Raw genomic sequence first — 27,440 nt, 5'->3', positions numbered from 1 at the left:
TTCTGGACTTATAAAATTTTACAACAATCAAATAATAAATAATAATAATCTAAGTTCCGTAATAGAATTTAATGTGATAATGACAAGATAAAAATCAAGAGGAAAGTCTATAGCCTTTAAAATTTCAAGTGCAAGGTCTACAAATTTTTCTATCCCTCATTTTTCACAAGTATTTAATAAATAATAAAAATTGAATATAATATGAAAAATCAAAAGAAAAGGCATGAATGATGAAACTGAAAGCACAAGTTATTCCAAGTAAAACAGAAGTTCCAAACAGAAACCCATGAAGCTCGACCTCACATCCGCACAAAGTGTTTCTCATCCATTGCTCAATGTTCGAGCATTTTTCATTATAAATTTAGAAAAATCGGATGCAGTTAAAAGAGTTCATCACATTTTCCTATGGAGTTTCTATGTTAACGAGTATCTGTTCCAGGTAGTGATTCATGTATAAGAGCAGACAGATAACAGTGATCCTAAGGTACTTCTAATCGTAATGCAGTTAAGTTTAAGATAATATAAAAGTGCTAGGAGGGTATGATACGAGACATGAAACTCAGTATGTACTGATGTGGTATTTTTCTCAACAGGAAAGATTAGAGGCTCGCAAAATTGTCATGTACGGCACATTTTCGATTGCTCAGTCTAGCGGAAACAGACACAAGAAACTGTATTGTTCTGGAGTGAAGTAGTAATGAAAAACATAGTTATTTTCATCATCCAGAAACCTGACAAACGCCTTCACAGTAAAAGCGACATTATTCAATCGGATCAAATAAATTGTAAGAAACGCTCTCCAGTTTGATAGCATTCGACTGCACTACACTAAAGTGTAACATTGTACATGCACCTGCAGCACGTTCACAAGGTTATCGACGTTCAGGCGTTCAAAGGTTTATCTTAGGTGAAAAAATAAAGATAGCTTGCATTTTACTTCCAACAGGAACAAGTGTCTTTAGGAAGAGAAGAGCAAGACGATTCTGAAGAGAATGGAACTTTGCTTACTGATCGACAGATTCACTGATTCGACGCCCGTCTGTACGAAGAAAATATGACAGATGATTTAAGAAAACACCAAATTGGTAGTTAATTTTAACATCCTTACATTCATCTACAAACAGGCGCATTAGCCTTGTAACTGCATTCTACAAAATCAGAGTGGGTTCGTCTGGGACTGCTTAGTAGGTGTAGCCCTTGACGAACATTCCCTGCTTCGCCTCCTCGGCTTCGCCTTCGGCGGAGTACTTGCCCAACTGAGCCAAGGAGTTGGCCTTGGCGCGGACGAGAAGAGCCTTCTGGGCAGCCTCGACATTCTCCGGCTGTCCCTTCCATGTCTTCAAGACGGAGTTCTGGAGAGCACGGGCGTAGGAGAAAGACACATGCCAGGGGTTGGGGCTCTGGTTCATGGCGTTCAAGTTGAGGGTGGCCTCAACCTCGGATTGTCCTCCAGACAAGAACTGAAAGACATGAAAGGAGAATTCAGCGAGGGAAAGAAAATCCAGCTTCGGTTTCTATGCGTTCTGGGTCATGGACAAGGCTGTGAATTGAAGTGTTCAGGAAATGTTTATCTCACCATGATTCCGGGGACGGCTGGTGGCACACGCCTCTTCAGCATGTTCAAAGTGTACTCAGCGACCTGCTCGGGGGTGGCCCTGTCCTTGCATTCCGCACCGGGGGTGACCATGCTGGGCTTCAGGAGGATACCTTCGAAAAGCACGTTGTTCTCGGCCAAGAAGTAGAATACCTTGGACCACACCTTAGATGCAACCTCCAGGGTCCTGTCAATACCGTGCTCACCGTCCAAAAGAATCTCGGGTTCCACAATTGGTGATAAGCCATTGTCCTGGCAGATGGATGCATAGCGGGCGAGCCCCCAGGCGGCTTCGGTGACGGCCAACTCAGAAGGTCCGTTGGGAATGCTCACTACGGTCCTCCTGAGAAACAAACCAATTAAACGTCAGGAGCGTACCTTTAAAACTTCCTTCCCATCACTGTAAGAATGCGGCCGCGAGAATCGGGACTAATGCTTACCACTTCGCGAATCGGGCACCTTGCTTGTAGTACGCAGCAGTCCTTGAGGCCAATCCGTCCAAACCTTGGCACCAGGACTCATTGTTGGATCCAGTCAAAGGTACAAGACCCTTGTCGACCTTAATACCGGGTAGAATTCCGTTAGCGTTCAAGCAGTCAACCATGGTCCTGCCATCGGTGGTGGACTGGTACAAGGTCTCCTCGAAGAGGATGGCTCCAGAGATGTAGTCACCAAGATCGGGGGTGGTCACCAACAATTGCCTGTACGCCTGACGGTTGGCTTCCGTGTTCTCCAAACCGATCGACTCCAGACGCTTGCCGCAGGTGGCATTGGACTCGTCCATGGCCAAGATACCCTTACCCTTGGTGGCAATGGTGTTCTACATCGCGAACCCAATTCGTGTCAAAGCCAATTCTCCCATTCTCCAAGAACCCATCACGATTCCTCCTACTCAACATGTTTCTAGCCTCCATTCCCCCATGCCCGTGACCCATCTCTCCCGCACCACACTCACCTCGCTAACACCTCCGAGACGCGATCAAACGAACCAGAAACTAACTCATCGACCAACAAAAAACAAAAAACAAAAGAAGTTCACATACCGCGGTCTTAACAAGCTCATCGTCATACTGTCCAGCGCGCACGGCGAACGCCACATTGGCAGCCTTGGGGGCGGCGACGCTCTGCCTCACAGCCGCGCCACAGAATTCACCCTTGAGGGTGGTGCTGCTCCTGAGCGACATGGTCATACCGACGGCAGCCATTGCAGCCTGGAGAGATGAACAGGAGGCAGAACACAAACTAACAAGGGAGTCGTCCCGAGATAATTCCTCGAGAGAGAATGCTGCGCTTGGAAGTGAGTAGGCGAAATGCGTGACGCTTGGGCAACTATAAAACTTGGTGGCATGGATAGGAGGCGAGGGGAGGAGCGTGTGTGCTGAGAGGATTGCGCGACGACGCCCCACTGGGCTGCCAGGGCGGATGAATGCACGGTGATGAGGCCGGGTGATGAACTTGCGGTGCTCACCCCCCCTGCTGCCAATCGGCTCCCCCTCGCTCATTCATCCGTGGGGATGGATAGATGAACAGATGACTTCGTGGGATGGGTCGGGGACAGCCGCAGGTTGGGTCTGTGGTGGACAGCTGCGGATAAGGTGCCCCCTGGTTGCATTGGGACCCCGGTAGGAGGGCGCTCCCCTGCGTGCCCATGCCATTGGAACCCCCCTCCAGGCTTGTCTTCTGGGTTCATTGGTCTCATGCATGATTCGTGGATTTTCAACTGCTTGACTAGCCACAAGGCCATGTATTCATGTGTATTTGTATCGAAACTTCGTTGTAAAATATGTATTTTTCTCTTTTTCGTTTTACAAACACCAAAATATATATATATATATATATATATATATAATAACATATCATAATTAATATAGCATTATGCAGTAGTTCTTTTTATTAAAAAAAATAAAAAAAAAATAAAAAAATAAAAAAACTCTATTCCAAAAATACCAAAGAATGTGAAGTTGTTTTTTTAATGCAAAATATTCAATTTTAGTAGATTATTTTAAAATAAGATGTAAAAATATAGTCATTTTATTGAAATTGAATAGGATTTAGAGAATTTATCTTTATGTATTATGCTATCACAAAATTCAACTATATCTACTAAATAACTTGTTTAAATGCATCAAAATAAAAAAAATTAAAATTAAAATGAATATTATATGACCAACTATTAGAAAGTTTTAGTAACAAGAAAAATATCATTTATGATCTATAAAACCAATAAAATTCATTCAATAATATTGCTTTGTAAAATATAATAAATTAGAAAAAATAATCTACTATAATATATATATATATATATATATATATATATATATATTGCTTAAAAAATAATTACAAAATAGAAGTAAATAGTAATATGTAGAAATATACAAAACATATTAAGTAGATTATATCTTCCTTAAAAACCTTTAAAAATATTTTGTAGATGTAGATTACATCTTTAGATTTCTATAGATATGCAACATAGCTATTAAAACTTGGCATTTATATTTATAATCTTTAAAAACTTGCATTACAAGCAACATACAACTTGATGCTTGGACCAAAAATCTCGTAGTTCTTAGAAAGCTTCCATAATGCTTTTTAAGAAGCTAGTATATATAGAGACCAAAGTGAGGTCATCTTCAATCTTATCAATGCATTTTTTACATTTTAATCTTACTTCATGACTCCCAAGCTTCTTTGTATTTGGCAACAACTATTTTAGTTATTTTTTTGTCTTATATAAATCTTTATTTTCCTTAATTTCTGCCTTCTTCAATGATATATGAGGGTATTATTTTTCAATTTTTTTTAGGATCATGTCTTTAATATAGCCATTAAAATTTAGTTATTGTTTTGATTAACAACTATCTAATTACTAGTTAAGGAGCATTAGAAATTGCCTTTATGGTTTTATTTAATCACATTACAATTTAAATTATATAGTTATTTTTTATCCTAATCAACATGTATTCAATACAATCAATAAATCTCAAAGTTTTGGTTATCTAACTTAGCAATTTATAAAAAATTAATACTACTAAGATAATATAAATATTAATTAAAGAATTATTGATTTTAAGTTGTAATAGATTTATTCAAACTATGCAATATTAGATTCTTTTAGTAATTAAATAATATTTGAGTAGTATTATAAAAATATTTTAAATTAATATAAATGCTATATGATAATATTAAAATATTTAAAAATAAATATTACTAGATATAATAAGTTATTATTAATATTAATTATAATGATAGATTTTACTTTGAAAGAATATTAAATTGGCTGAGTATACTAACAATAGATTCACAACTTTTTTATTAATATTTGAATATATCTAAATATATTTATTAAATTATATATATATGTAGAAATTTTAATTATTTTATTTCTATTTCTTGTACTTGGATTCTTTATTTAGATATTAGATCAATTTTTTGCATTGAACCAATATCTTGTTTAGATAGATAGTTTAATATATCATAATTTTAGGAGGAAAAATACTTGTATATATATATACATTATTTAAGATAACCAACTTACACACCAATCATTTCCTGTAAATTAAGTTGAGCCATGCCATCCCATTATTCCTAATAATATTGAATTTTAAAATCCCATCACAAAATTCACCAAATCTGCGATTTACAACTTTATGAAGAGTAACAAATAAAATAAAAATAAATAATAAGTTTGATGTGTTAAGAAACATACTCAATCTCTTTTGCATTTAAAAAAAAAAAAAAAAAAAAAAAAAAAAAAAACTCTTCACTACAACTATGAATTTCTCTAACCTGTAACTATCGCCTTGAAGAGCATATGATTCATATACACATTCATACATGCAAATGTACACAAAACCCTAGTCGCTAGTCAAAACTCATAACCAGGAAACCGGGAAGCATCAGCTCCGGCCAAGTCCAACCATAGGCAAGCAGTCCCTGCCCACCCTTCATACAAAGAGTATCCATGGTCACCGCCATGCATCTCCCCATTCCTGATCAATTGCTTTGCATTCTTGTGCAGGAATTTGCCAAATTGGTGAGCTCGGAATAGATGTTTCTTCTCTCCACACAATCGATACAAAGCCAAAAACACGTAGGCGTTACCACTAATACCATGGCATAGTCCTAGCCGTCGCAACAAACCTCGCTTCCACACCACCTCACCTGCTTCTATTGCAGCTAGCTTGAAATCCTTACACTCGGGATAAACCTGCAGGCATGACCAAGGATTGTCTTTTAAACCCCCCCTTGTTGATGGAAATGTTAGTGCAACTTATGCAACACAACCCACCTTAGAATTGGGCAAAAAGGAAGATGAGTATCGTACCTGAGCGGCTTTGCAAAGAGTTAGTGCCATCCCCGGAGCTCCGTAGCACCAATGAACCAGTCTATCTCTTGTGCTGCCTTCACTTGATGGGTAGTTGCCGCTAGAAAACCGACCCTTGATCATATAACGAAGAGTTCCTTTCACATCCTTCATGTCCTCGTGGTTGAGTGGGAAGTGCATCAGAACGTGCATGATTCCAGCCAAACCATGCGCAGCTCCCCAGTACCGAGTGCCTTGCCACTGATACATCAGAGGACACTGTGTGTGTGACGCTCCAGCTCTTCCTGCCGCCATCACCGCGTCCACCACTGGGCCCTGAACGTGGATGTCAAAGCTCCTGTGAGACTTAGTCTTCCTATGGTTGTGTGATGCATGGGGCCACTGAAACTGAGAACTAATAGCAATGCTGTGATGACCTCATTCTAGCCGACGAAGCTTGCATACATTTCCTCATTGCATTCTTTACAGGAGGAATAAGAGTGGCGCAGAGAAAAGCGAGTTGGAGACTAACTGTAACACTCCAGGGGATGGTTTCTTCCCCAACATATTTGTTCACGAAAAGTGCAGCCCAGAGAAACCCAGCTCGTCCATACATGAGCTCATAGGGCATGCCCAGCCCACCCTCTGCCGGCCCCACTGCAAGAACACTCTGTTCCGCAATCTGCAAAATGACGAAGTGTCCAGATATTACACTCTGCTGCACAAGGCCGATGAAAGTTCTGCGGCCACATAATGAAAGACCCATCAGAGCTTATACTCTAAAACCTTCGAGATCACAAGGTGATCACAAGCAACACGGCTATAGAGTTTGCTGCGAACTTCTGAATATTCAAACCTGTGTGTCAAAAAATATGTACCGCATTGAAAAGGCTAAGATACCAATCAAGCCGTTTCTGATCTCCTTTGCATTTGGCAGCTGCTGCCCCCAGAGCATAAATGCCAGATTGTCCGCATAAAAATGTAACGTACCTGTTTCATTATACCATCAGGAGAATTAGAATCTCCAACACAAAGAAAGGTCCAAGCTACCCCACACAATCAAAACGGAACTCATTCTGTACCCTAATCTAAACAGATCACACCGAATATTGTGGTAACAAGACTGCTTGCTGCAGCTGCTCCTCTGTCAATTTGGAGGTCATCAAGAGACGAAATCCTAATTACTGGTATGAAAAAAGAGTTTCTACAAAACAAAAATTCAACGGGCCCGCGCAATCTTGACGGCATGTTAGCGAAACCCATACTGTTTCATGGATTCTGCCGCAACCGCACAGCTATCGACGATGTTGCAGCATATGTCAAGGTCTTCTATGCTCCCAGTGGTTTGGTGTACCTTGAAGCACAAAAACGCTGTTCCAAGCATACCTACGTACATGGTTGGGTCTGAAACTCGTGGCCCATGTCGAATCCACGTCGCCTCAAGAACCTGGAGTAATGCAATCCCGTCTTCTTAGAGCCGAGCGAGCACAATACCATCGAATTTTGGTCTCAATTAGAGTGCAACTGTTGGAGGTTAAGAAATGCGCTTCAAAAGACGCTGTCAAAGGCTACTGTATAGTAAATCATGGACAAGCAAGCCGAGGCGAAGAAATATATGTCGATGAAATTGAAGTAGGAAGGAGCGTACCTCATCTCTCAAGGCAATGGCAGCCTTGAGCACAACACTGGGCTCAGAGAAGGATCCTTCTGGAGTTCTGCCTGGTTCGCATTGCGAGTGTGGGTTCCCGTTGCCGCCTAGCAACGGGGCGACGTAATCGCTCAATGTGTTCGGGAAGTATCGATCTTCCATGTCCCCTCAATGTGTGTACAGAAGCCGCTGTTAGGATTTGTCAGTGATGTGATACCAAACCTCTTCGACTCGTGCGTTGGTTCAGTTCTAAGTGAACGGCTAACATGAAGCTGTTGCTTTATGGTTTGAGGATATTGAGGATTAGTGATGGTGCCACGATCTATGAACACGAGCAAGCAACAGAGCCTGATAGAGGGGTTCTCAGAATATTGAAGTGGAAAACTCTTCGGAAGAATCGTGATTGGCATTCCTATTTAGACAAACATAATCGCTGACAGGGAAGAGAACACCAACCCCAATCCACAACGAAGTGGGTGGTATGACCAGGCAAATATATTGGGATTCCTCGTAGAAAGCACGGCACCATGAACTTGGATCAGAGCCCAATATTCGGCACGGTCATACCTGTAGCTGGTGATTCCTATGTCAGAGAGGTGAATCCCATGAAACTGGACCCGCTCAGCTATTTTATAATCGCTTTTATGTTGCAGGGTCAAATAACGCCTTGCACAGTCACATTCAAGCACAACGCATGTGTTTCATGTGTTGGTTGATGTAATTTCGAAGAAAAAAGATCAATTTCTGGACTACAAAGATATCATTGCGGTGGGTCTTAAAGCAGAAAGATGAGACAGCTGCAAAATTAACGTGCGACGTCGCAACCACAACCGAGCAAGAGCGTTCACGAGGGAACTAAAATTTCTCTAGAAGCGTTCAGAGATGGCGCAGTGGTAATGAGAGAATTGATGCAAAATTCAACAGAGAGAATATATGTAAACACCACAGAGCTCATGGCTTAGCCTGAGTGGTGATTTGAAGCCGATTGAAGGGTCCCGTGATGGAAGCTTGTGGTCATACACAACTAAAAATCGCCGATAACCTGGAATGACCCTGACAGCCATACGCAAAGATGGGACGCGCATCAAAGCGTACTTGAATCCTTAAGACCAAGAAGAGGTTGAAACCTGAAACATTAAACCGGAAACTTAGTTTAGTCCAATTTAATGGCAAAGAGCCGCAAAGGAAAGGTTAGATGTCCCATTGGATTGCAACTCTTCAGACCTCAGTATGTGAAGTGACGCGAGGATTAAAGTAGCACAGGTTGCAAATCAGTCAGTAGAGTTGACTACTGTTTAATACTCAAGGATCACTTCGCCGGAGTTCCAAGAGCTGGGCCCCCGCAGTTTCGAAGAGTTTTCATCCACTCCTTGCCTTCATCCACATCCATCCTTCATCTACGCCCCTTCATCCACATTCATCTCACTTCCTCAATAAGCATCCGCTCTTCCTTATTATGCATCCCTGTCCATCCCACATCCATCCATCTCCTTCCTTTACATTCGTTTTTCATCCGTAATCCGCATCCGTTCTCCATCCACCTCCCCGCTCTTCCATTAACATACAAAACCTTAGGTATGTGAGAAAAAAGAAGTGCTCTGGGATTTCTAATATAGCATCAAAATGTTGTCCATATGGCATCGTATATTAACACTTGTATAACCGCATTTGTAATTGTGTTCCTGCTTTTGTAGAAGCTAATTCAATTTAAATTTTACTTTGTTCATTAATAGTAAATATAACACTATTTTGTAATATTAAAGAATATAAAAATCAACACTCTATATATCTTTCAAAAAATGTGGTATGTCATTGAAAAAATTCTATAAGTATGTATTATGTATGATTGTATATTAATACGAAAGAAACAGTTGCAATTTATATTGTGTTTATTTTAATTAACAGATGTCTATTCTTATTGTCAATGTAGCAAAAAAATATTATATAATAAAATTTAAATAAAAAATCCATGATTGATGTTACAATTGTAAATAAATATGAGTATCTATGTCTACCAAAATTCCTTCTTCAACCATTTAATTTTATTATGACAAATGATTTTGTAATTATTCTCACTTCAATACTTAGGAGAATATTTAATCAACTTATGCTTTTATTAAATCAACCTATCCATCATCACAAATTAGTACATAAATTTTTGAACTCATCTTCATCATCATAACTACTGTTTGCATTTAGATTGATAGAATCATGTTTTTTTTAAAATTGAATTTATACAATTACAAAGATTTCACCAGTTACAATAATTAATAATCAACGGCTACAAGAAATGGTTCCTTTCCTTTGCCCTCCCTTGTCATGACTATAAATTCTTGTACACTCAATTTTCTTTTTTTTTCACCCTACATTGTGGACTAAAAAATAAAAAAATGATATTGTATCTAGTGTTTAAAGAAGGAGAGAGAAAACTATCTATTCTAAGGTTATTTACATTTTGAAAAAAATAAAAAATGCTATACATGTCTCATCAACCAAAGAGATCTTTTGAATCTTTTGTAAACATAAAAAAAAGTATAGATAGGTTTGCATATGCTCAAAGATATACAATTTGCAAATGACAAGCATTACACAATTTTCAAATGTGAAAGAGAGCAAATTTATAGAAGGCAAAAAAAAAATTATTTGTTAATAAAATATAACAAGCTAATTAACTAGGTGCCTGTTTTAGTTGTATGCAAGTTATTTGCAAGGTTGTATATAATGGCATTTGACAATACAAAAATTATAGATCTTTAGTATTAATTATAGGTCATTCCATTGCTCTACAACTTTAACTATCAGAAAAAAGAATAATAATCCAGATACTTACCATAAGAATATTGCCAAAAAATAAAGTGATTGTAATATGTAAAGAAGATTCTAAAAGTTGTGTAATTTCTTTTATTATTAGCAATCAACATCAACAAGTATGTCATAATGCCTTAATAGTTTTTTTTTCATTATTTATCTTATAAAAACATTTTATAATGTTAATTATCAATTTATGTATCAATACAAAGAAGGCAAGAAAGTTTTTTATTTTTTTATTTATTTTGCATAATCCAAATGGATTGAATTTATAAATAGATATTTATTTTCCATTATTATGAATTATACATATAAAAAAAATTGGTTTAGAATTCTCATATTGCATATTATAGGAATTACAAGTTTTATAATTTCTTTTATTATTATAATTTTTTTTTCCAAGAAAAAATGGAGCCCTTCTTTTGGTAGAAATTAATCCAATTAATTCAATTATATGAAAATATTTGAGCTATCAATATTAATGTTGAGTGGAATTTTGTATTAATAAATGCCATTGAAATTATCTTTCTTACCTCAATTGTCTTATATTACATTTGGCATATACATATATATATATATATATATATATATCAGCCAATTATAAGAAATGTTTTGCAATCAAATTAGAATCAAGTTGGATATTCTTCCTTGCACATTGAACCAATGTGATGAGTACTACTTCAAAGAAACTTTACGATATAAAATGGTCTAGTCTTTGCACCAAATATACTTCTAAAATTGCCCATGTGGCTATCGAATATGTACAAAATATATGGATTACAACATAAGACATGTTTTGTTTAAATTTGGATAAATATCAATCTTTATTTTGGAAGAATAATTATGTGATAAGTTAAGGATTAACATTTGGTATTGAAGTTGTATATAAAAGTATGTATTAGAGATCTTTGAGAAATACCAATTTGTTTCTTTCTTTTTTTGAAAATACAATAAGACAAATCAGAGAACAATAGAATTCAAAACAAATTTGTATATGTCATCAACATAATATTTGTTTTTTCACAAATATTGTGAAATATGTGTCTATATGTGCTCTAAACCTCATGTTGAATTAATTCAAATGTACATAATTTCTACTAGTTGTTAATAATTTTTCTTATATATACATGTTGACAAATACATAGAGGTTCTCATGTTAAGATGAAATCTAAAGTATACTACATTATGGTGGTATTTTGATGGTTGAAATTTTTTATTATTGGTATCATTTGGTAAATAATCTGATTTTGATGGCAACATCATTGATTTGAAACCAATTTTCTTCTTTTAAAGATCTTGTCTTTCTTTTTTAATATTATCTATTGTACATTTGAGGTGCTACCACCTCACTAATAAGAAAAAATTTGTGACATCTTTTGGAGCTTTCTTCAATGACTATAAGGTTAAAAAATCCAACAATCAATTATCTAAAGGATATATTGTATATAGCAATAAATTATTTGAAATAATTCGGTACATATATAAAAGCATCTATTTAACATTCTTCTTTGTAATTTGAAACTATAAAGGAATAAAAAATATATGCATGCACCGAAATTGGAAAAGACTTAGATATAATATACACACTTGTCTCACTTGAATTACTTTTTATTTATAATTACTTTTAAGTAGATTGCAAATATAATTAAATTTATAATAGTAATTTATAAATTTTATTTGGATATAATTAAAACTTGATATACTATTTTACCAATCTAATTTAAATTAGATTTCAATTTATAGTACTAATGAATCAAATAATTTTGATTTTTGTTGATAGATAATAGTAGAAAGAATGGTTGTGAAAAGAGTTGATAGGAGTTGAATCTTAGTCTTCTATAGTTACACTAATCTTTATTGCACCAAAAGCATGTTAAATATATCTTAATTAATGACCATTTTAATCCAAAAAAAAACCAATATCAACTTTGAAAATAGATCTATAACATCTTAACTTCATCTAATTTATAAATAATTTCAAAAAATGCTCACATATAAAACACCAATTCAATTGCATCGAATCTATGATTGTTAAATAAGTTGTTATTTACAATTAACTATCAAGAAAATGCATGAAAACACTTTATAAGAAACAAGAACCAAAAAAAAATCAATAAAAAATAAAAATATTTATAGAATCTCATTCTAAGCTATATATAATATTACTTAAAATAAATAGCCAATAAATAATTTATAGTCAATATGCTTTGCATGCAATATTATCCGCAAAGAAGAAAAAATAAATATCAACAATACATAAAAAATGTCTCAATTAAACAAATGATACAAGGCACAATCTAGTTGTACAAAGGCCATGTTGAGAATTAAATGAATCTACAACTATCTTTCTACAATAGTTATCTTAGCAAGGAGTCTCATATTCTATTATAAATAAATAAAAATCTAAAAAATGCTTGATTTATTGAACAATAAAAAAAAAAGGCATTCCAAACAAGAAAAGAAAAAATTCCAAAATGAATGTTGAGTGTAATTAATGCAAATATTTTTAGAAGAAGTCACAAATACTTTAAAAACTATAATTTTTTCTTAGCATAATAGTGTTAATATCTAACATCAATTCATTTGAAACATGTTTGTGCCCAAAATATTTTAAAGATAAACTATTATACGACCTTCTTATAATATTATAACAAGCATAATAAAAGGAATGATTAAAAGAAACAAATATCAAAACTATGAGACTATATTTAACTACATGGATACACAAATCTTTTCATGTTTTCTAGAAAATAAATTCACATCTTATACTATATTTTATTTTGATTTTTCACTTAGAGCCCATTTCTTCAAAAATTTCATGTATGTTATAATATTATTCTTTTACTTGTTGTCAAGGACATAAATCTTGAGGAAAGAAAATCTTTAATATATTCATATATCACTGAAAGGAGCTAGAAGGTTACTCATAGATGACATAATATTGAAATAGAATGGCTATTGTCAAAAATAAGAAGACTAGAAAGTCTTGAAATAAGACTAAGGACTAGAAAGGTGTTGACATGTAAATCTCTCTCTATATCCATATTTAGAAACTTGAACAGGATTTTCCAAAATTTGCATATAAATTGAGTCTTCTTATCTAATATAAAATCCTTTGGCAATCCATGATGGCGATAGATATTGTCAATGAAAAGCTTAGTTGTTTCTTCACTTATGATACATTTTATACATGGTACAAAATGTGCCATTTTGGTGAACCAATATTTAATTACAAATATAGAGTCATATGAACTTAAACTTGAAAGATTTGTAATAAAATCCATAGAAATAAAAGACTATGGTTGTTTGAGTATTGGCAATGGTTGGAAAAATCCGTATGGTCGATTATAAGGAGTTTTTGATCTTGAACAAATATCATATGACTAGACAAAGTCTTTTATAGTCTTCTCTATTTGTGGCCACTAAAAATCTCTAGATATAAGCTCTGAAGTCTTGTTGTATCCAAAATATCTTATAATTGGAAAGTCATGATGTACTTGAAGAATACTTAAACATGCTTATTGTTTTAGAACATATAGGTATCTTTTGAAATAGATTAGGTTGTTCTTGAATTAGAACTTTGAAACATCATGAGACTTAGAAGAAAGATTTTTGATATCATAAAGAAGAGGAAGAGAGGACATACTTGATTGAATTTGTCTAACAAACGTTGAATCAATAGTCAATATTGATTTCACTGCTTGAAGATGAAAATGTTCTAGCTTCAAGAGGATTATTCTTTGTTGATTGAAAGATATGTCTGCTTCTTTTGGTATAAGATAAGAGCATCTGTGAAAAACATCTGATAAACCTTGTTGTTTTCTAGATTGATATCTCATCTTGAAATCAAATCTTAATAATGACATGCTCCAACAAACTTGACAATGATTTAAAATACATGTCAATATCAAATACTTGAGGTTTTAATGATTTGTATATATTGTGACTGGACTTAAAGCGCCTTCTAGATAATGATATCGTTCTTAAAATGAATCAACAATTACAAGAAGTTCTTTATTGTGGATCTTTTAATTAATCTTGGTTACTAAATTTTCTTTGAAATAGAAAACTATTAGATGGAGTTTGTCATGAGTTCTCATTTATAACAATATTATATCTAAAATAATTTCTAATGCATCTATTTTGTAAATAATACGTAAGAAAAGTCAACGTGATATAAAATTGGTGCAGAAGTAAATTCCTTCTTTAAAGCATCAAACAATGCTTTATCTTCTTTATTCCACTCAAATTTATCTTTACAATTCAAATTTATAAGAGGAGCTGTAACTTGAGAAATGTTCTTGATAAAAATTTGATAATAATCGACAAAGCTCAAAAAGTATTACACATCTCTTCATATTCTTGATATCTTCCAATCTATGATAGTTTGGACCTTCTTTGGATCCATCATAAGGCCTTCATTGGAAATGTTGTATCTCAAAAAGTCAACTTAAATAGTGTGGAATACACTCTTTTCCATCTTCACGTATAATCTTGCATCTCTTAGTTTTTGTAATACACAACGAATATAAACTTCATGCTCTTTTGTATTCTCAAGATAAATTAAAATATTATCCAAATAATAGACAATAAAATCAACAAGAAACTCACAAAAGATATCATTCATTAGACGTTGAAAAGTAGTTGATACATTTGTAAGTCCAAAAGGCATGACATTATATTCAAAATGTTATATTTTTGTATAGATCTTTTTTTGATTGAGTTGATCAAGAAGTCTTAAAATCAAAGTTAGAGAATACCTATTCTTGACAATGATCTTATTAAATCTTCAATAATCCACACACATCCGTAGAGATCCATCTTTTTTTTTCCACAAATAAGATAGGAGTGTCGGTTGGAGATTTAGAATGGTGTATAAAGTTCTTAGCCAAGATCTCATCAATGTACTCTTTGAATGCAACCAACTCATTTTGTGATAAGCTATAGATTGGTCTAAATCAAGGTAGATTTCGTCATTAAAGATCAATGGTACAATCATATGGACGATACTTTAGAAGAATATTTTTATTCTTTTTTTCAAAAACATCATGGAAATCTTGATACTTATTAAGAATATCACTTAATATCTTCTCACCATCAACTATGGATGTGGTGTATATAGCAAAAGATGGCCCTTCATTTGCGATATGCATGAAAGCTCTTGCACTTACTAATAAGGGTTTGGATATACTAAACTTATGGATTTCTATTTGCCTAGTAGGAATATGGACTAAACTATGGAAGAAATCAAGATTGCAACAAATCTAGTCTATTTGAGGGTTATATCTTTTTAACCATGATAATCCTTAAATGATTGGATTAGAAGGAGCTTTAATCATATTAAATATTACTAAACTATTATGACCACTAGTTGCTACTTCTACAAAAATAGATTTATATGTAACATGCTCAAAAGATAATGAATGTCTATCTATAACTTCTACATGTATACATTTGATTTTCTTAACTAAGAATGTATTATGTTTTTTGATAAATTCTTCATCTATAAAAACAAATTGAGACTCTTAAATCCAACAAGGCTAAGACTTTATGATTTTTTGGTTCTAAACAAACTTCTATTGTAAAACAAGGTGAGGGATCTGAAAAAAGAATAGGACCTTTATTAGATGTTGCACATGATTCTAGTTGTACGGTCCTTATTGTAGCTAGAGCAACTCGTTTTTTTATACATTGTCTTCTTTGGCAATCGTGCTTCTCATTTTGTAATTGCGTCATTTCTTTGAATAATCTTGAGCATTATGTTTAGCTTCTCCACAATATAAGCACAAGCCCTTTTGACATTGTTGACTCTTTTCTTGCTATGTGAGGGATTTAAAATGTACCATATTAATTTGTATTATTTCTAGCTTTGATAAATAAGTTTTTGAAAACTTAGAAGCTGCAGTTATTATTTGATTTGTTCTTCTCCAGCCATATCTTTGTTCATGATGTCTTTCAAATAATCAATTGTCACATGCAATGGCTTGAGCAATAAATTGTTCTAAAGATTTTATCTTTTGCATTGCCAATAATAAGTCTTTGACATTATTCTTCAACCCATATCGAAATTTATTGATAAGGACTTTGTCATTCTAGTCCATGTCGCAAGTGAGGTTTTCAAATTCAACAGCATATATGGTAGCTAACCGTCATCTTTGCTGTAAAGATAAGAGTTTGGTCTCTGCTATTCTATCTTGATCACTTTCTCTTAATATGGTCGTAAATACTTTTAGAAATGAATTCAAATCATAAAAAAGTTTCAAATCTTTTTCTATTAAAAATACAAACCAAGAGAGAGCACTTCCTGATAGAAGTACACCTATGAATCCGACTTGAATGAAACTACGAGGGTATTAAAAATGATGCAACTTTAGATAGAGCTTGACTTATTGCAAAAATCCTCAAAATTTTGATCTTGTTCCATCAAACTTCTCAAGCATACTCATTCTTGTCCCTATCAATCATACTTATAGAAGCAAAATTCCTTGGATTTGGTTATAAGGTCAACCTACTTGCTTCCTTCAACTAGACAACTTCTTATCGCAAACTCTGAACTTTTTTCATATGTATAGATATAGTACCTCTATGATTCATATTAGAAATACATGACATTTTTATTCTTAGAGTATTGATAAGCTTATGAAGATCTGTAATAGTTATCAATCTATTCTCACTTGTATTAAGAGTAGCATCCATAATCTTTTCTTCTGTTGATAACTCAAATAAATTCAAAAAATTAAATTAGAGAAGTGTAGTCTACAACCTCTAATAAAAAAAAATATATAAAAAAGAGTGTTCCATTGTCTTTAAAGAAAATATCATTATTAAAAAATAAGATTTTTTATTTAAAGTTGGGTAGTTCGCAACCTTCAAAATACAATAGTAGAAGCAGAGTAATTGACTCACTTCTAAAACAAGACAAAAATAATATATTAGCACTCTTGTCAAACTATCAAGGACATAAATCTTAAAGAAAGAAAATTCTTAATACACTAATGTATCATTAAAGGAGCTAGAAAGTCACTCAAAGATGATATAATATTCAACTAGAATAACTATTGCCAAAAACAAGAAGTTTAGAAAGTCTTAGAACAAGACTAGGGACTAGAAAGGTATTGACAAGAGTAAAGAAGGTTTCACTCTTGCCTCCATATATACTCTTAATTAGGAGTTACAAGGTGATGTCCTATAAGACCTCCAAAATGTGTTGACTTTGCAAGACATGTATCTTAACTTGCAAGGTAAGTTTTCTATATGTGCGCCATATAGTTAGACTTCTCTGTAAGCTACCAACACATGGTTAACTTGTTGACCGAGTTTCTAATCTATCAATCAACTACAAACTCATGTAAAGTCAAGAAGCATCTATAAAGCTTCTAGGAAGCTTCTCTAAAAGCTCTTATGAAATTAACATATTTTTATCTACTTTTACCTATTCCTATCTAATCATATAAGTATTTACTAGAATGCCAATGTATGTCCATGATACTTGTACTTCTACAAGCTCTCACCTTTGTCTACCTCACAACATCAACTATCGTGAAAAAAAATAGTAATCATAATGAATATAGTTGATTTTCATTAATTATAGATCTAATAGTCGAGAAATAAATCTAGTGGTTATTTTTTTTCATGATGGTTTTGATGGATGGATAAATTTAGTAAATTCTTAGATCTAGTCAGTATTGTCTTATATTTAAAAATATTATTATTTATATTTATTTTATTTCATGTATTATAAATTTTATATTAAACTTTATTAAAGATTTCTAAGAAGGTTGCAATATTTTATTATGACAACATGTAGATAAGATATTTTTTTTCAAATTTTACTAAATAGAATAAATAATTAAGTTTAATTTCAAAATAATATATCACATAAGATTTTATATTATATCCTTTAGAATATTGGTTTATTATAATTTGATAAAAGATCCTATCAATCAAAAAAATTAACTTTAGATGTCTTTGTTAAAAATCATTATCAGCTTCTTTTAGGTTTACTTAGGATTATATTAATACTACTATTTTTTTATATTTAAAAATGATGTAATAAAATGTAAATTTTAGATTTCAAAAGAAATATTTGTTGATATAGTTCCTATTCAAAAATACTAAATTAACTCAAAATTTTAGAAAATTTGACAAGAAAAATATGCAATCTTAATTGCTTTCTCAATTTAGGAACCAAAAATGCATTGTACAAAAGTAGAAAGAGTGGTTCTTTTGAAACATGTATATTAAACAAGACAAAATGTAGTTTTGGTGTTTTGAAGATCTATTTGTGCAGTCTATGTTAGTCTTCTTTGTATATGTACATACTTGGTATAACATTGTATTGAACTATGTTTGGCTCTATCTCCAATTTGCAAAACTTGTTATTCAAAGAATATTCACTACTTGTAAGCACTTTAGTATAATTTGAGAGATATAATAAAAAAGATGTTTTATTAAAAATAATGAACTGGGCTTCATGATTGCTATTAATGGTTTAAAACCAAAAATTACATGATAACCAAAATTTGTGTAGAATTTAGGTACTACAATGCTACCACCAAAATGACTCATGTTATATATATATATATATGTATATGATTTTGAAAGGAGTTGATATATGTTTGAAAAGATATTTCTGAACGTGAATAAATTTCGAAATTCCAATTGTTTGTAACCATGCAATTAATAAACAAAGCTCCGAAGGGACCAAACAGTTCATGGTTCTCGGTCCACTGAACTAACGTACACTCATCCTAGATTCATCCAAACGACAACAGTGCGATCATGTGCTGATTATTGATCCTCATGTCCTGAAGGGCCACGAAAAGAACGTCATCACTGAACGGGTTCTGATCCCATTGCCCCGGTGACGTCGCCCCACCCTCTCCTCCTGGAAGCGGTAGCCACGTTCCCTTAGTATAGCTCAAGTTCCCAATAACTTCAAAGGATCCCCAAAAACTCCACCCAATTGCAATACGCTGGAAGGATGAGGATGATCTTTATCAAAGCAACATCCATATGAATAAAAAGTTAATAATAGATCGTGGACGTTCGTAGGATCCACTGTAAAGGCATCCGTCAGGGGCCCGCGGGCACAGAAAAAGAATTTTGAGACTGACCGAGGACGTGGCTGCATATTCCTCGGGCAAGGGAAAAGAGGGTCCTGCGCTTTGTACCCGGTGGGGACGGATGATGTTCATCTATTGAATAATTCATCCTTAAGCCCACAGACTCATCCACCTTGATTGGCTCTGGCATTGGTTCCTCGTTGCACATGCCTTGACCGATTTGCAGCGGGGTGGCAGGGCCTTGTTGGCTAGGATTAGGGCTCCATCTCCTATCCCCCACCAACGAGGCTTATCGCCTGTTGCTTGCTATGGATAATTCAAATTTGAAAAAAAAAGATTTATATATATATATATATACATAGATATTTAAAATCGATTGATCCTTTAATTACGCATGGTATTCATTGAAAACATACACATGTGTAAATGTGTGTGTGAGTATGTATATATATATATATATATATATGTAGGTGTGTGTGTGTGTGTGTGTGTATGTATGTATGTATGTATGTCAATGTGTGTGTGTGTGTTTTTACAATTTAATTTCGAGATTTCAAAAACATTTTGACTTCAATGCAAAACCCATCTTTTTTTTGTAATCTTTCTATGAATGTACTCCAAATATCTCTTGACTTAAATGTGGTAGATTATAAAATTTATGTCAATTCAAAAAAATTAAAATAACTCAAAATATATGTATATATATAATGTATTTTTTGTAATAATAAAATGTATACTAAAATTATGAAAAATGCACTACAAAATACAGTGATTCAAAAAAGTATAATATTATGAAACAACATTAATTTTACATTTTGCTTGCATACATATAAGCTTTTATACAATACAAACATCTTTGTGATATAATATTTGTTTAATGCATTTTCTTGGATAATCTATTGTATATTTAGAAACTATGTTTAAATGGATAGAATCAGTAGTGTTTAGATTTCCCAGTTTTTTTCACCACCAATTCTCATCTAAAATTAAAAACAATTTGTTGCCTAAAAGGTGGACATCTATTCATGAATACATATATATATATATATATATATATATATTTGTCCTCAATCAAGCCTTTGTATCAAATTATCTTATGAACTTTTACACCGTACTTCAATATTGATGTTTTCTTTTTACATCTTAAATTTATGTATTATTTTCATCTTTATGAATATTGTCTTTCAAAAGTTAATTGTTGTATTCTACCAAACACATTATTATTCATAAATAATTTAATACATTATTTATTATAATACCTCAAAATACACATACATATATAATATTAAGAATAATAATAATAATTATTATTATTATCATAGACCAAATCATTTATCAAAACAATGTACATATAATTATTAAGAATATTACTTAAATTAAATTAAATTAAATAATGTAGATTTCAATTTGATTTCTTAATACAGTTTAATTGTAATCTTTTACATACTATAAAATCTCAATTATCTTTGAAATAACTGCTGCTACTACAGTTACTCAATTCATCATCACTAATTAAGTAGGGAATTTTGACATTTTGTAGAACTTTTGTTGATGTGGGGTGTAATTCCATCATATCATTTAATTTTTTATTATAATTCCCATAAAAATGCAAAAATGCTACAAAAATAAAATAAAAAATAAAAGTGTTAAGAAATAATGACAAAAGAATAATAATATCTTAATGAAAAACACTGCATTATTCATTTAAAAATCATGTTAATATGCATCATTAAACCCCAACACAAACATTCAGACTTCACTAATCAATCACCCATGTGCTTGGGAAACATAAAAACCGAGACAATGGAACTATGTGATTCAACAATACATCAATGTTCTCAATGCAAACAACAGAATTCGAACTTTTCCACATTAGATATTAAAGCAGAAGTCAAACAAACGCTAAATAGGTAATAAGTAAAAACTAAGGATTTAGGCAAAACAGACCCAATTCTTTAGGGAATAGGCACCAACATCAAACAATCCAGGGCATCAGAAAGGGACCACCAGTCAAGGCGGTGTGAGTGACCCCGCTCATCCAATTCAAAGAGCCCACACATACGAAGGCCAATTCAAATGAGGCTCAAAAGGGGAGGGACAGGGGACGCGTTACTCCCCACCCCACGAAGGTAGCTTGTGAGGGAGGCCCTACCCATCCCCCCCAACGAAAATATCCCACTGCCACTGTCCTCATCCCCCGCCTTCGCTTCAAGCACACTGTGTGTCTGCTCCATACCACCGCTGCTGCTGCACCATCTCTCCACCTCTCTATCTCTCTCACTCTCTCTGCCATCGTCTCCCTCCTCAGCACTCAGCTTCTCGCCGCCTCTTCGAATTCTTTGGCCGTGTCCTTTGGACACTGCACGCTGCCACAGCTAGGTGCGTATCTCCTCCATCGCGTCGCAGTGAACGCGACAGGTCTGTCTCCAAAATTCTTTGTCCTGTTTCCGGCTCTAACAAGTTTATGTCCTTCTGAGTTTTACTACTTTCTTTGCATATTGTTCATGCGCTAGGGACAAAATGTGGGGGAAGAGCGGGGGGAGTAGGGGGCGGGGTGAGTGGTGCGGTTCGCGGGGCGGCATTGGTTGGTTGGTTGATTGGTTGTAGCGGTGGTGGTGGCGAAGGGAGGGAGGGAGAGAGGGGGAGAGGGATGGGTTGCGTGTGGAAGTGTGGATGTGGGGTTTGGAGCGATGTTGAGTGGTGGGATGGAGAGCTTGCGAGATCCGTGAATGGCGTAGCGCGCGAGGACGCGTGGTGATGTGTGGATCAGCTGGGGTGTGAGCGTGTGCGATGGGGGTGGCATAGGTTGGAGGCTGCGATTTTCTTACGGGACGTTGTGTTGGTGTTGGTGTTGTTGTTGTGTGGCGGAGCAGATTGGAGTAGAGAGGCGGAGACAATGGTGCGTGGTGGAAGCAGCGGAGGAGGGCAGAGCTCCCTCGGGTACCTGTTCGGATCCGATGCCGGCCCTCCCAAGGCCGTAGCGAAGGCGCCCGCCCCGGAGCCCCAGGCTCCAGTGGAGCAGCGACCGGCCGGGTTGGCGAGGAGCAATGTCCCAGAGGAGAAGGCCGCGCCCGTGGGTAAAGCGGACGACGCGGGTGACAAGGGCGCTCCCAAGCTGGGCCGGAACTCGAACAACTACCACCGCGCCGACGGGCAGAATACCGGCAACTTCATCACTGTGAGTGTTCCTCAACTCGGACACCCATTTGTCCAAGTGTATCTCGTTGCGAAATCATGGTCTGGTGTGGCGTTCTTTCGGGGCTGCGATTGTTGAGTGTAGTTCTCGTTGGGTTGGGAGAGTGCAATCGTCGCCAGGACTTGCTGCTGTGTTTTATCGCCCCAGGCAGAGGAACCGCGCTGCACGCGAACTGCGACGGTTTCCTCTTCCCCAGTGGTGGTGCCTCGCACCCTGTGTGTCGAGCGTGACCTGCATTCAGTCGCGATCGTGATGCCGACACATGGTGTGGTGCTAACTTTGTGTGGTGGTAGTCTTCCGTGTTTGTGAGGTGTCTGACGTGATGTAAGCTCCCAGTCTCATCTCTTGACCGAAGCAGGTGCATATCAGAATTGTGCTCTGATGTGCTATTGCTTTATTGTCGCGAGATTTGCTGACGAAGGATAGTTAGCCTTGGTTGCGAAGCGCGTGTATGTCGGCTTTGTGCGTGCGTGATTGTCAGTGCACCAGTGTTTTGTTGATGCCGCATGCTGACACGTGACTCTGTGTTTCTGTCTGCAGGACCGACCTTCGACCAAGGTTCATGCTGCTCCCGGTGGAGGGTCATCTTTGGGTTACCTGTTCGGCGGCAATTGAGTCCAGGTCGCGCAGTTTGATGCTGACATCACCGATATTCTAGACCGTGCCTGCACGATCTGATGAAGTTCATCTTGCAGATGACCATCACCGCCAGCTCGCATGGTGTTGTTAGGCTAGAATTTGCTTGGATTAACTTGTGCACAGTGTCAGCATTGTGACAGCGGGGATGTGGGAGCGTTTGTGTGGAACGCTTTTCAGTTCTCTGGTCAAAATAAGGCTGGCGTTTGTGTCTTTGTAGCAGAGGATAGGTTCACGTCAAGAACTTCTGAGCCCTCTCCCCTGCCCCTCGGCTGCAGAGATATTGGGAGCTCTTACGAGCTTCCGTTTTGATTGATGGTCTGTTCACGCATTAGTAGTTGGGGTTTCAACCATTGTCGACAGCTAGTTCAGCAGTAAAAGCTGATTGTTATCGTATGAATTGCGAGTCTGTGAAGCGGTTCTAGCAGTTCTGCTCTCCCTCAGGAGCAAGGTCATCGTGTGCTCCATTGCATCGAGCAGGCTTGATGATTCTTCTGTGTACTCGGTGGTTCCGTTACGATTCTTCTCCAGGAGAAGCGTAGCAGGACTTTGCCCATTTTATTCTCACGGCTATGACCGCATTTACATACTGCAAATGTGTCAGAGGTTGCAACCAATGCTGCCCGCTCCAATGCGGCTTGGACGCAGTGGTGGTACTTGGAAGCCCTTGCTGCCAAGAAGGGAATGGCGGTGGAGGTCCTGGTCCCCGGTCGCTGTTCCGGGTGAACGCTACGTGTGTTTGTGATGTTACTTGTGAGCGAAGATATTCGCAATGACATGCGGTGCAGTAGGTGTATGCACTTTGAAACCCCACCAATGTTCTGCACTGCATGTGAGAATTGGGAAGCGGGTAATCTCAGCGGTGACGTGTCCGAAATTCTGAGAGCCCGGTGCCGGCAGACCTGGTTGGCCTGAAGCAGTAGTCACTTGCAGGCAGATCGATTGTCTCACGCGCCGTACGAATTAACGAATTTGTCTTGACAATCGAGTGTCAGGGTGGAAATGGAAAAGGGGCTAAGTGGTAAAGCAATCTCTGTTTCGGAGGGTGGAGTGTGTCGATCGTGAGTAGGAAGGCTTCAATACGCCAACCGTGAGGTGTGGAGTGACCTGAGCACATTGACGCGATCACTGGTAGCAACGAAGTAGACGCTACTTCGGTAGTTTGTCTATAGGGTTTTCGAACCACTGGTAGCAGCGTGAACGCTGTTTGGACAAGCGCCCAGTGCTGTTCCGAAATGTAGACGGCAATGTGTTCAGGGTGCCTTATTCTAGCCATTGCGATGCCGACGTCCTGAAATGAGATTCCAAACAAGGTGACGCAGCATCGAGGATCGTGTTGCTAAACGGCTAATCGTCACAGCCTATCGGCCGCGTGCGATCGGACTACGATGACGTACGTTGTAGTGCTGACTCACGGGCAAGAATTCACATCTGCGTAGTAACAGCTTGCATTGAAAGCTGTGCACAATCTCACCTCCAATGAGCCCAACGCTTTGTTTGTTGACAGGGCGCACCTTCGAATGGTAAATGTACCGCGTGGTCCCCATACATTGTGGGCGACGCATTTGTTTCGAAAGTAAGAGAAGGGAAAGAACTTTCAAGGTTGTGCATGATTTAGCTCCCGAGAGAGATCTACTGAAAGGTTTTGTACGGATTGGAAGTAGATTTACTCTCCAATAGGGGTAAAGCATGAAGGTTTCCAATTCCTCGTCACCGTGCTTCGAAAGGTGCGCCTCGAAGTTCTTAAAGTATTCCGGTTAATCCCTCTCCGTGATTGTTAAGATAACAGAGGGTTGAGAAATCTGCACTCAAACGAGACGGAGGAATCACATTTTAAAACCATTCGTGGACATCGTGGCAGATGAATGGTGCATGGCAAATACAGGCAACTGCCATGCTAGATCAGATGACCAAGCTTGAATGATCGGTGCAGTGCACAAATTTGCAAGATCAACAGGATCTGTTGTTGACGTTCATGATGGTGGCCCATCCCCTCCTCCAAGGCGCTCAACTCTAACTCTTGGATCAATGCTGCTGGTAGCGCAGTGGGTACAGTGAATGCTCGTAAAGCATTGTTCTACAGCAATCCACAGCAGACCCTCCACTAAACAAACCACAAGGTGCACAGTGACCCCAAACTTTGCGGGCGAAATGAGACTACATGCATGAGCACAATCCATGCCCTTAGCTGCTTGCAGGATGAAAGTCCACACGACAAGGAATGCACTTCACCCTTCCAAGAACAAGGTGACCTAGCAGAAACTCACTTGATCACGTATCGTAAACACAAAATTGAAGCAAAAAGAGCACATCTCCACCACTTCTGCTTGTAGCAAAGGCGTATTGCCACTGCCGAAACTGATGTGAATTCTGTCATAGGAAAGGTAAGGCGCTGAGAAAATGAACATCGATCCGCTGATGAAGACCCCAGCAGGAGGTAGCGTGGCCATACGCATAAACAGCGTTTAGACGATAACTTTGTGTTACACTATGAAACTAGAATCTTACTTCCAGGGAAACACTGCAGGTCATTGTTTGCTAGTAGATATTTTTGGATATTAAATAAGTAATAAACTTCCATAATGATTGTCAAGAAGGGTCGCTCGAGATGTTTGGCATACTGGTCTGGTTGGTGTAGTCGGTTATCACGCTAGTCTCACACACTAGAGGTCCCCAGTTCGAACCTGGGATTAGACAAATGCATTTTTGCGTCGCATCGTCTCCGTTAGATGATGGAGACCAAATTAAACTCTTCTTTTCTCCTCTCCACTTCGGTTCCAAGCTGCTCTGCTCCATGTTACCTGGCTCCTGCCCCCGCACCTTCTGATGACTCCCCTCTCTTGTCTTTGCTTATGAAAACTTTGTGATAGGGTATAGAATACGGAATGCATGACCAATGTGCTGTAGTTGTTAAATGAACTATAGTAAACTCAACTAGATACCTTTGTATTTTAGGGTCTATCAACCGTTGTCAAGATATGAGCAAATCATGTGATGGTTTTTTTACTTTCACATTTTACATTAAACAAGATGCAAGCATATATAATGTCTATTAGAAAGCAAAGTATGTGTTTCACTACCTTTTGATATTTTATTTTTAGATTTGTCATGTATTTTCTAATTAAATTTACATCATATAAGATATTTAGTCTAATACATGCCATTGCATATATAAAATTATTTGTGGCACTTATTATAGATGACTAGACATACTTTCTATAAATTAAAAACAAAAAAATAAAATATTATGTTGAAGATAATTTAAAATAAATTATAAAACAAATACTAACTAAGATTTCTTTTTCTATGTCAAAATCCATGAACATGTTTTCAATTCATTTCTATTTTGATATCTAAAGATTTATATTCCTTTCAATCTTTTATCAAAAATTATCAAGATTTGATAATATGAGTATTAATCTTATCAAATTGTCAAGGATATGAATCTAGACAAAACTCAAAAGACAATGCATTCATGTATTGTTGAAGAAACAAAAAAATAAGAAGAAAAAATGATACATATAAGATAGATAAAAATTAGAAATAATGTTATTAATTACAAAGAAACTAGAAAGGCTTAAATCAATATTAGAATATAAGAAAGGTATTGATAAGATTGATAATAGCTTCATTCTTGTCTTCATATATACTAGTTATAAAGAATGCCTTATAGAAGCTTCTTAAAGACCACAAGACTTGTTGTACAAGTGTCAATTTGTAGGTTGCTTCTGATTTGGCTTTCTAAAAGTAAAAAACTTATGGAATAAGTTTGAATAGCCACATAAAGTTTTTATAAGAATCTAAAGATTTAATCTATGTTTGATTAACTTTCTCAATATTTCTCAAAAAAGATATCATCTATCTACATGTTTCACTATCACAAATATACATATTTATCTAAATTAAATGAATTAAATAGAAATAAATAGAAATAAATAGAAGTAAATAAATTAGATAATATATTGTGAAAAAGCTTTTTAAAGCTTTATAGATACAAATTCGACTTTTTACATATTTGTAGGTGATTAGTAGATTGAAAACTTGGCCAAGTTGGCCACATGTTGCATACATATTGATGACTTGTGGTACAAGTTGGCCATATGATGCATATATAAGAAACTTATTTTTCAAGTTAGACATGTATTGGAGGTCTTATAGAATGTTGCCACATAGCTTCTAGTTTGATAGTA

General features: G+C 35.9%; 3 protein-coding genes and 1 non-coding gene across 6 annotated transcripts; 2 read left to right on the top strand and 2 right to left on the bottom strand.

Annotated features, from left to right (window-relative positions):
- Positions 1–1,042: 1,042 nt before the first annotated feature.
- LOC112295340 (fructose-bisphosphate aldolase 1, chloroplastic) lies at positions 1,043–2,890 on the bottom strand. The gene is made up of 4 exons (XM_024546777.3): positions 2,638–2,890; positions 2,035–2,414; positions 1,577–1,937; positions 1,043–1,460 (listed from the first exon to the last, which is right to left on the bottom strand). The coding sequence occupies exons 1-4, from the start codon at positions 2,797–2,799 to the stop codon at positions 1,182–1,184; spliced, it is 1,182 nt and encodes a 393-aa protein (XP_024402545.2). The 5' UTR covers positions 2,800–2,890; the 3' UTR covers positions 1,043–1,181.
- Positions 2,891–5,238: 2,348 nt separating this feature from the next.
- LOC112294955 (lanC-like protein GCL1) lies at positions 5,239–8,817 on the bottom strand. Of its 2 annotated transcripts, none has more exons than XM_024545974.3 (6): positions 7,546–8,817; positions 7,163–7,344; positions 6,776–6,887; positions 6,430–6,579; positions 5,919–6,233; positions 5,239–5,801 (listed from the first exon to the last, which is right to left on the bottom strand). In XM_024545974.3, exons 1-6 carry the CDS (start codon positions 7,705–7,707, stop codon positions 5,460–5,462), a joined length of 1,263 nt encoding a protein of 420 aa, XP_024401742.1. In that variant the 5' UTR covers positions 7,708–8,817; the 3' UTR covers positions 5,239–5,459. The 2 variants fall into 2 exon arrangements, with proteins under 2 accessions (XP_024401742.1, XP_024401743.1); XM_024545975.3 differs by having other exon boundaries at positions 7,163–7,364; positions 7,546–7,686.
- A 12,812-nt stretch (positions 8,818–21,629) lies between these two features.
- Positions 21,630–23,840, top strand: LOC112295367 (protein SPIRAL1-like 1). 2 transcript variants are annotated; one of them, XM_024546866.3, is made up of 3 exons: positions 21,630–21,797; positions 22,292–22,596; positions 23,155–23,840. In XM_024546866.3, the coding sequence occupies exons 2-3, from the start codon at positions 22,315–22,317 to the stop codon at positions 23,227–23,229; spliced, it is 357 nt and encodes a 118-aa protein (XP_024402634.1). In that variant the 5' UTR covers positions 21,630–21,797; positions 22,292–22,314; the 3' UTR covers positions 23,230–23,840. The 2 variants fall into 2 exon arrangements, with proteins under 2 accessions (XP_024402634.1, XP_024402635.1); XM_024546867.3 differs by having other exon boundaries at positions 21,630–21,836.
- A 2,033-nt stretch (positions 23,841–25,873) lies between these two features.
- Positions 25,874–25,947, top strand: TRNAV-CAC (transfer RNA valine (anticodon CAC)). Its single transcript has one exon. It is a non-coding gene; the product is annotated as a tRNA-Val (tRNA).
- Positions 25,948–27,440: the final 1,493 nt, after the last annotated feature.

Source organism: Physcomitrium patens, chromosome 18 (genome assembly GCF_059467195.1).
Source record: "Physcomitrium patens ecotype Gransden chromosome 18, ASM5946719v1, whole genome shotgun sequence".
Lineage (NCBI taxonomy): Eukaryota > Viridiplantae > Streptophyta > Bryopsida > Funariales > Funariaceae > Physcomitrium > Physcomitrium patens.
This window is presented reverse-complemented; position numbering and strand designations above follow the sequence as displayed.

Excerpts from the sequence above, each read along its gene's own strand:
- LOC112295340 (XM_024546777.3), bottom strand. The coding sequence starts at position 2,799 with ATGGCTGCCGTCGGTATGACCATGTCGCTCAGGAGCAGCACCACCCTC. Across the intron at positions 1,938-2,034 it reads GGTGCCCGATTCGCGAAGTG|GAGGACCGTAGTGAGCATTC; the intron begins GTAAGCATTAGT and ends TTTGTTTCTCAG. Across the intron at positions 1,461-1,576 it reads CAGCCGTCCCCGGAATCATG|TTCTTGTCTGGAGGACAATC; the intron begins GTGAGATAAACA and ends CATGTCTTTCAG.
- LOC112294955 (XM_024545974.3), bottom strand. The coding sequence starts at position 7,707 with ATGGAAGATCGATACTTCCCGAACACATTGAGCGATTACGTCGCCCCG. Across the intron at positions 6,234-6,429 it reads CCATCCCCTGGAGTGTTACA|GGCCCAGTGGTGGACGCGGT; the intron begins GTTAGTCTCCAA and ends ATCCACGTTCAG. Across the intron at positions 5,802-5,918 it reads CTCTTTGCAAAGCCGCTCAG|GTTTATCCCGAGTGTAAGGA; the intron begins GTACGATACTCA and ends TCATGCCTGCAG.
- LOC112295367 (XM_024546866.3), top strand. The coding sequence starts at position 22,315 with ATGGTGCGTGGTGGAAGCAGCGGAGGAGGGCAGAGCTCCCTCGGGTAC. Across the intron at positions 22,597-23,154 it reads ATACCGGCAACTTCATCACT|GACCGACCTTCGACCAAGGT; the intron begins GTGAGTGTTCCT and ends TTCTGTCTGCAG.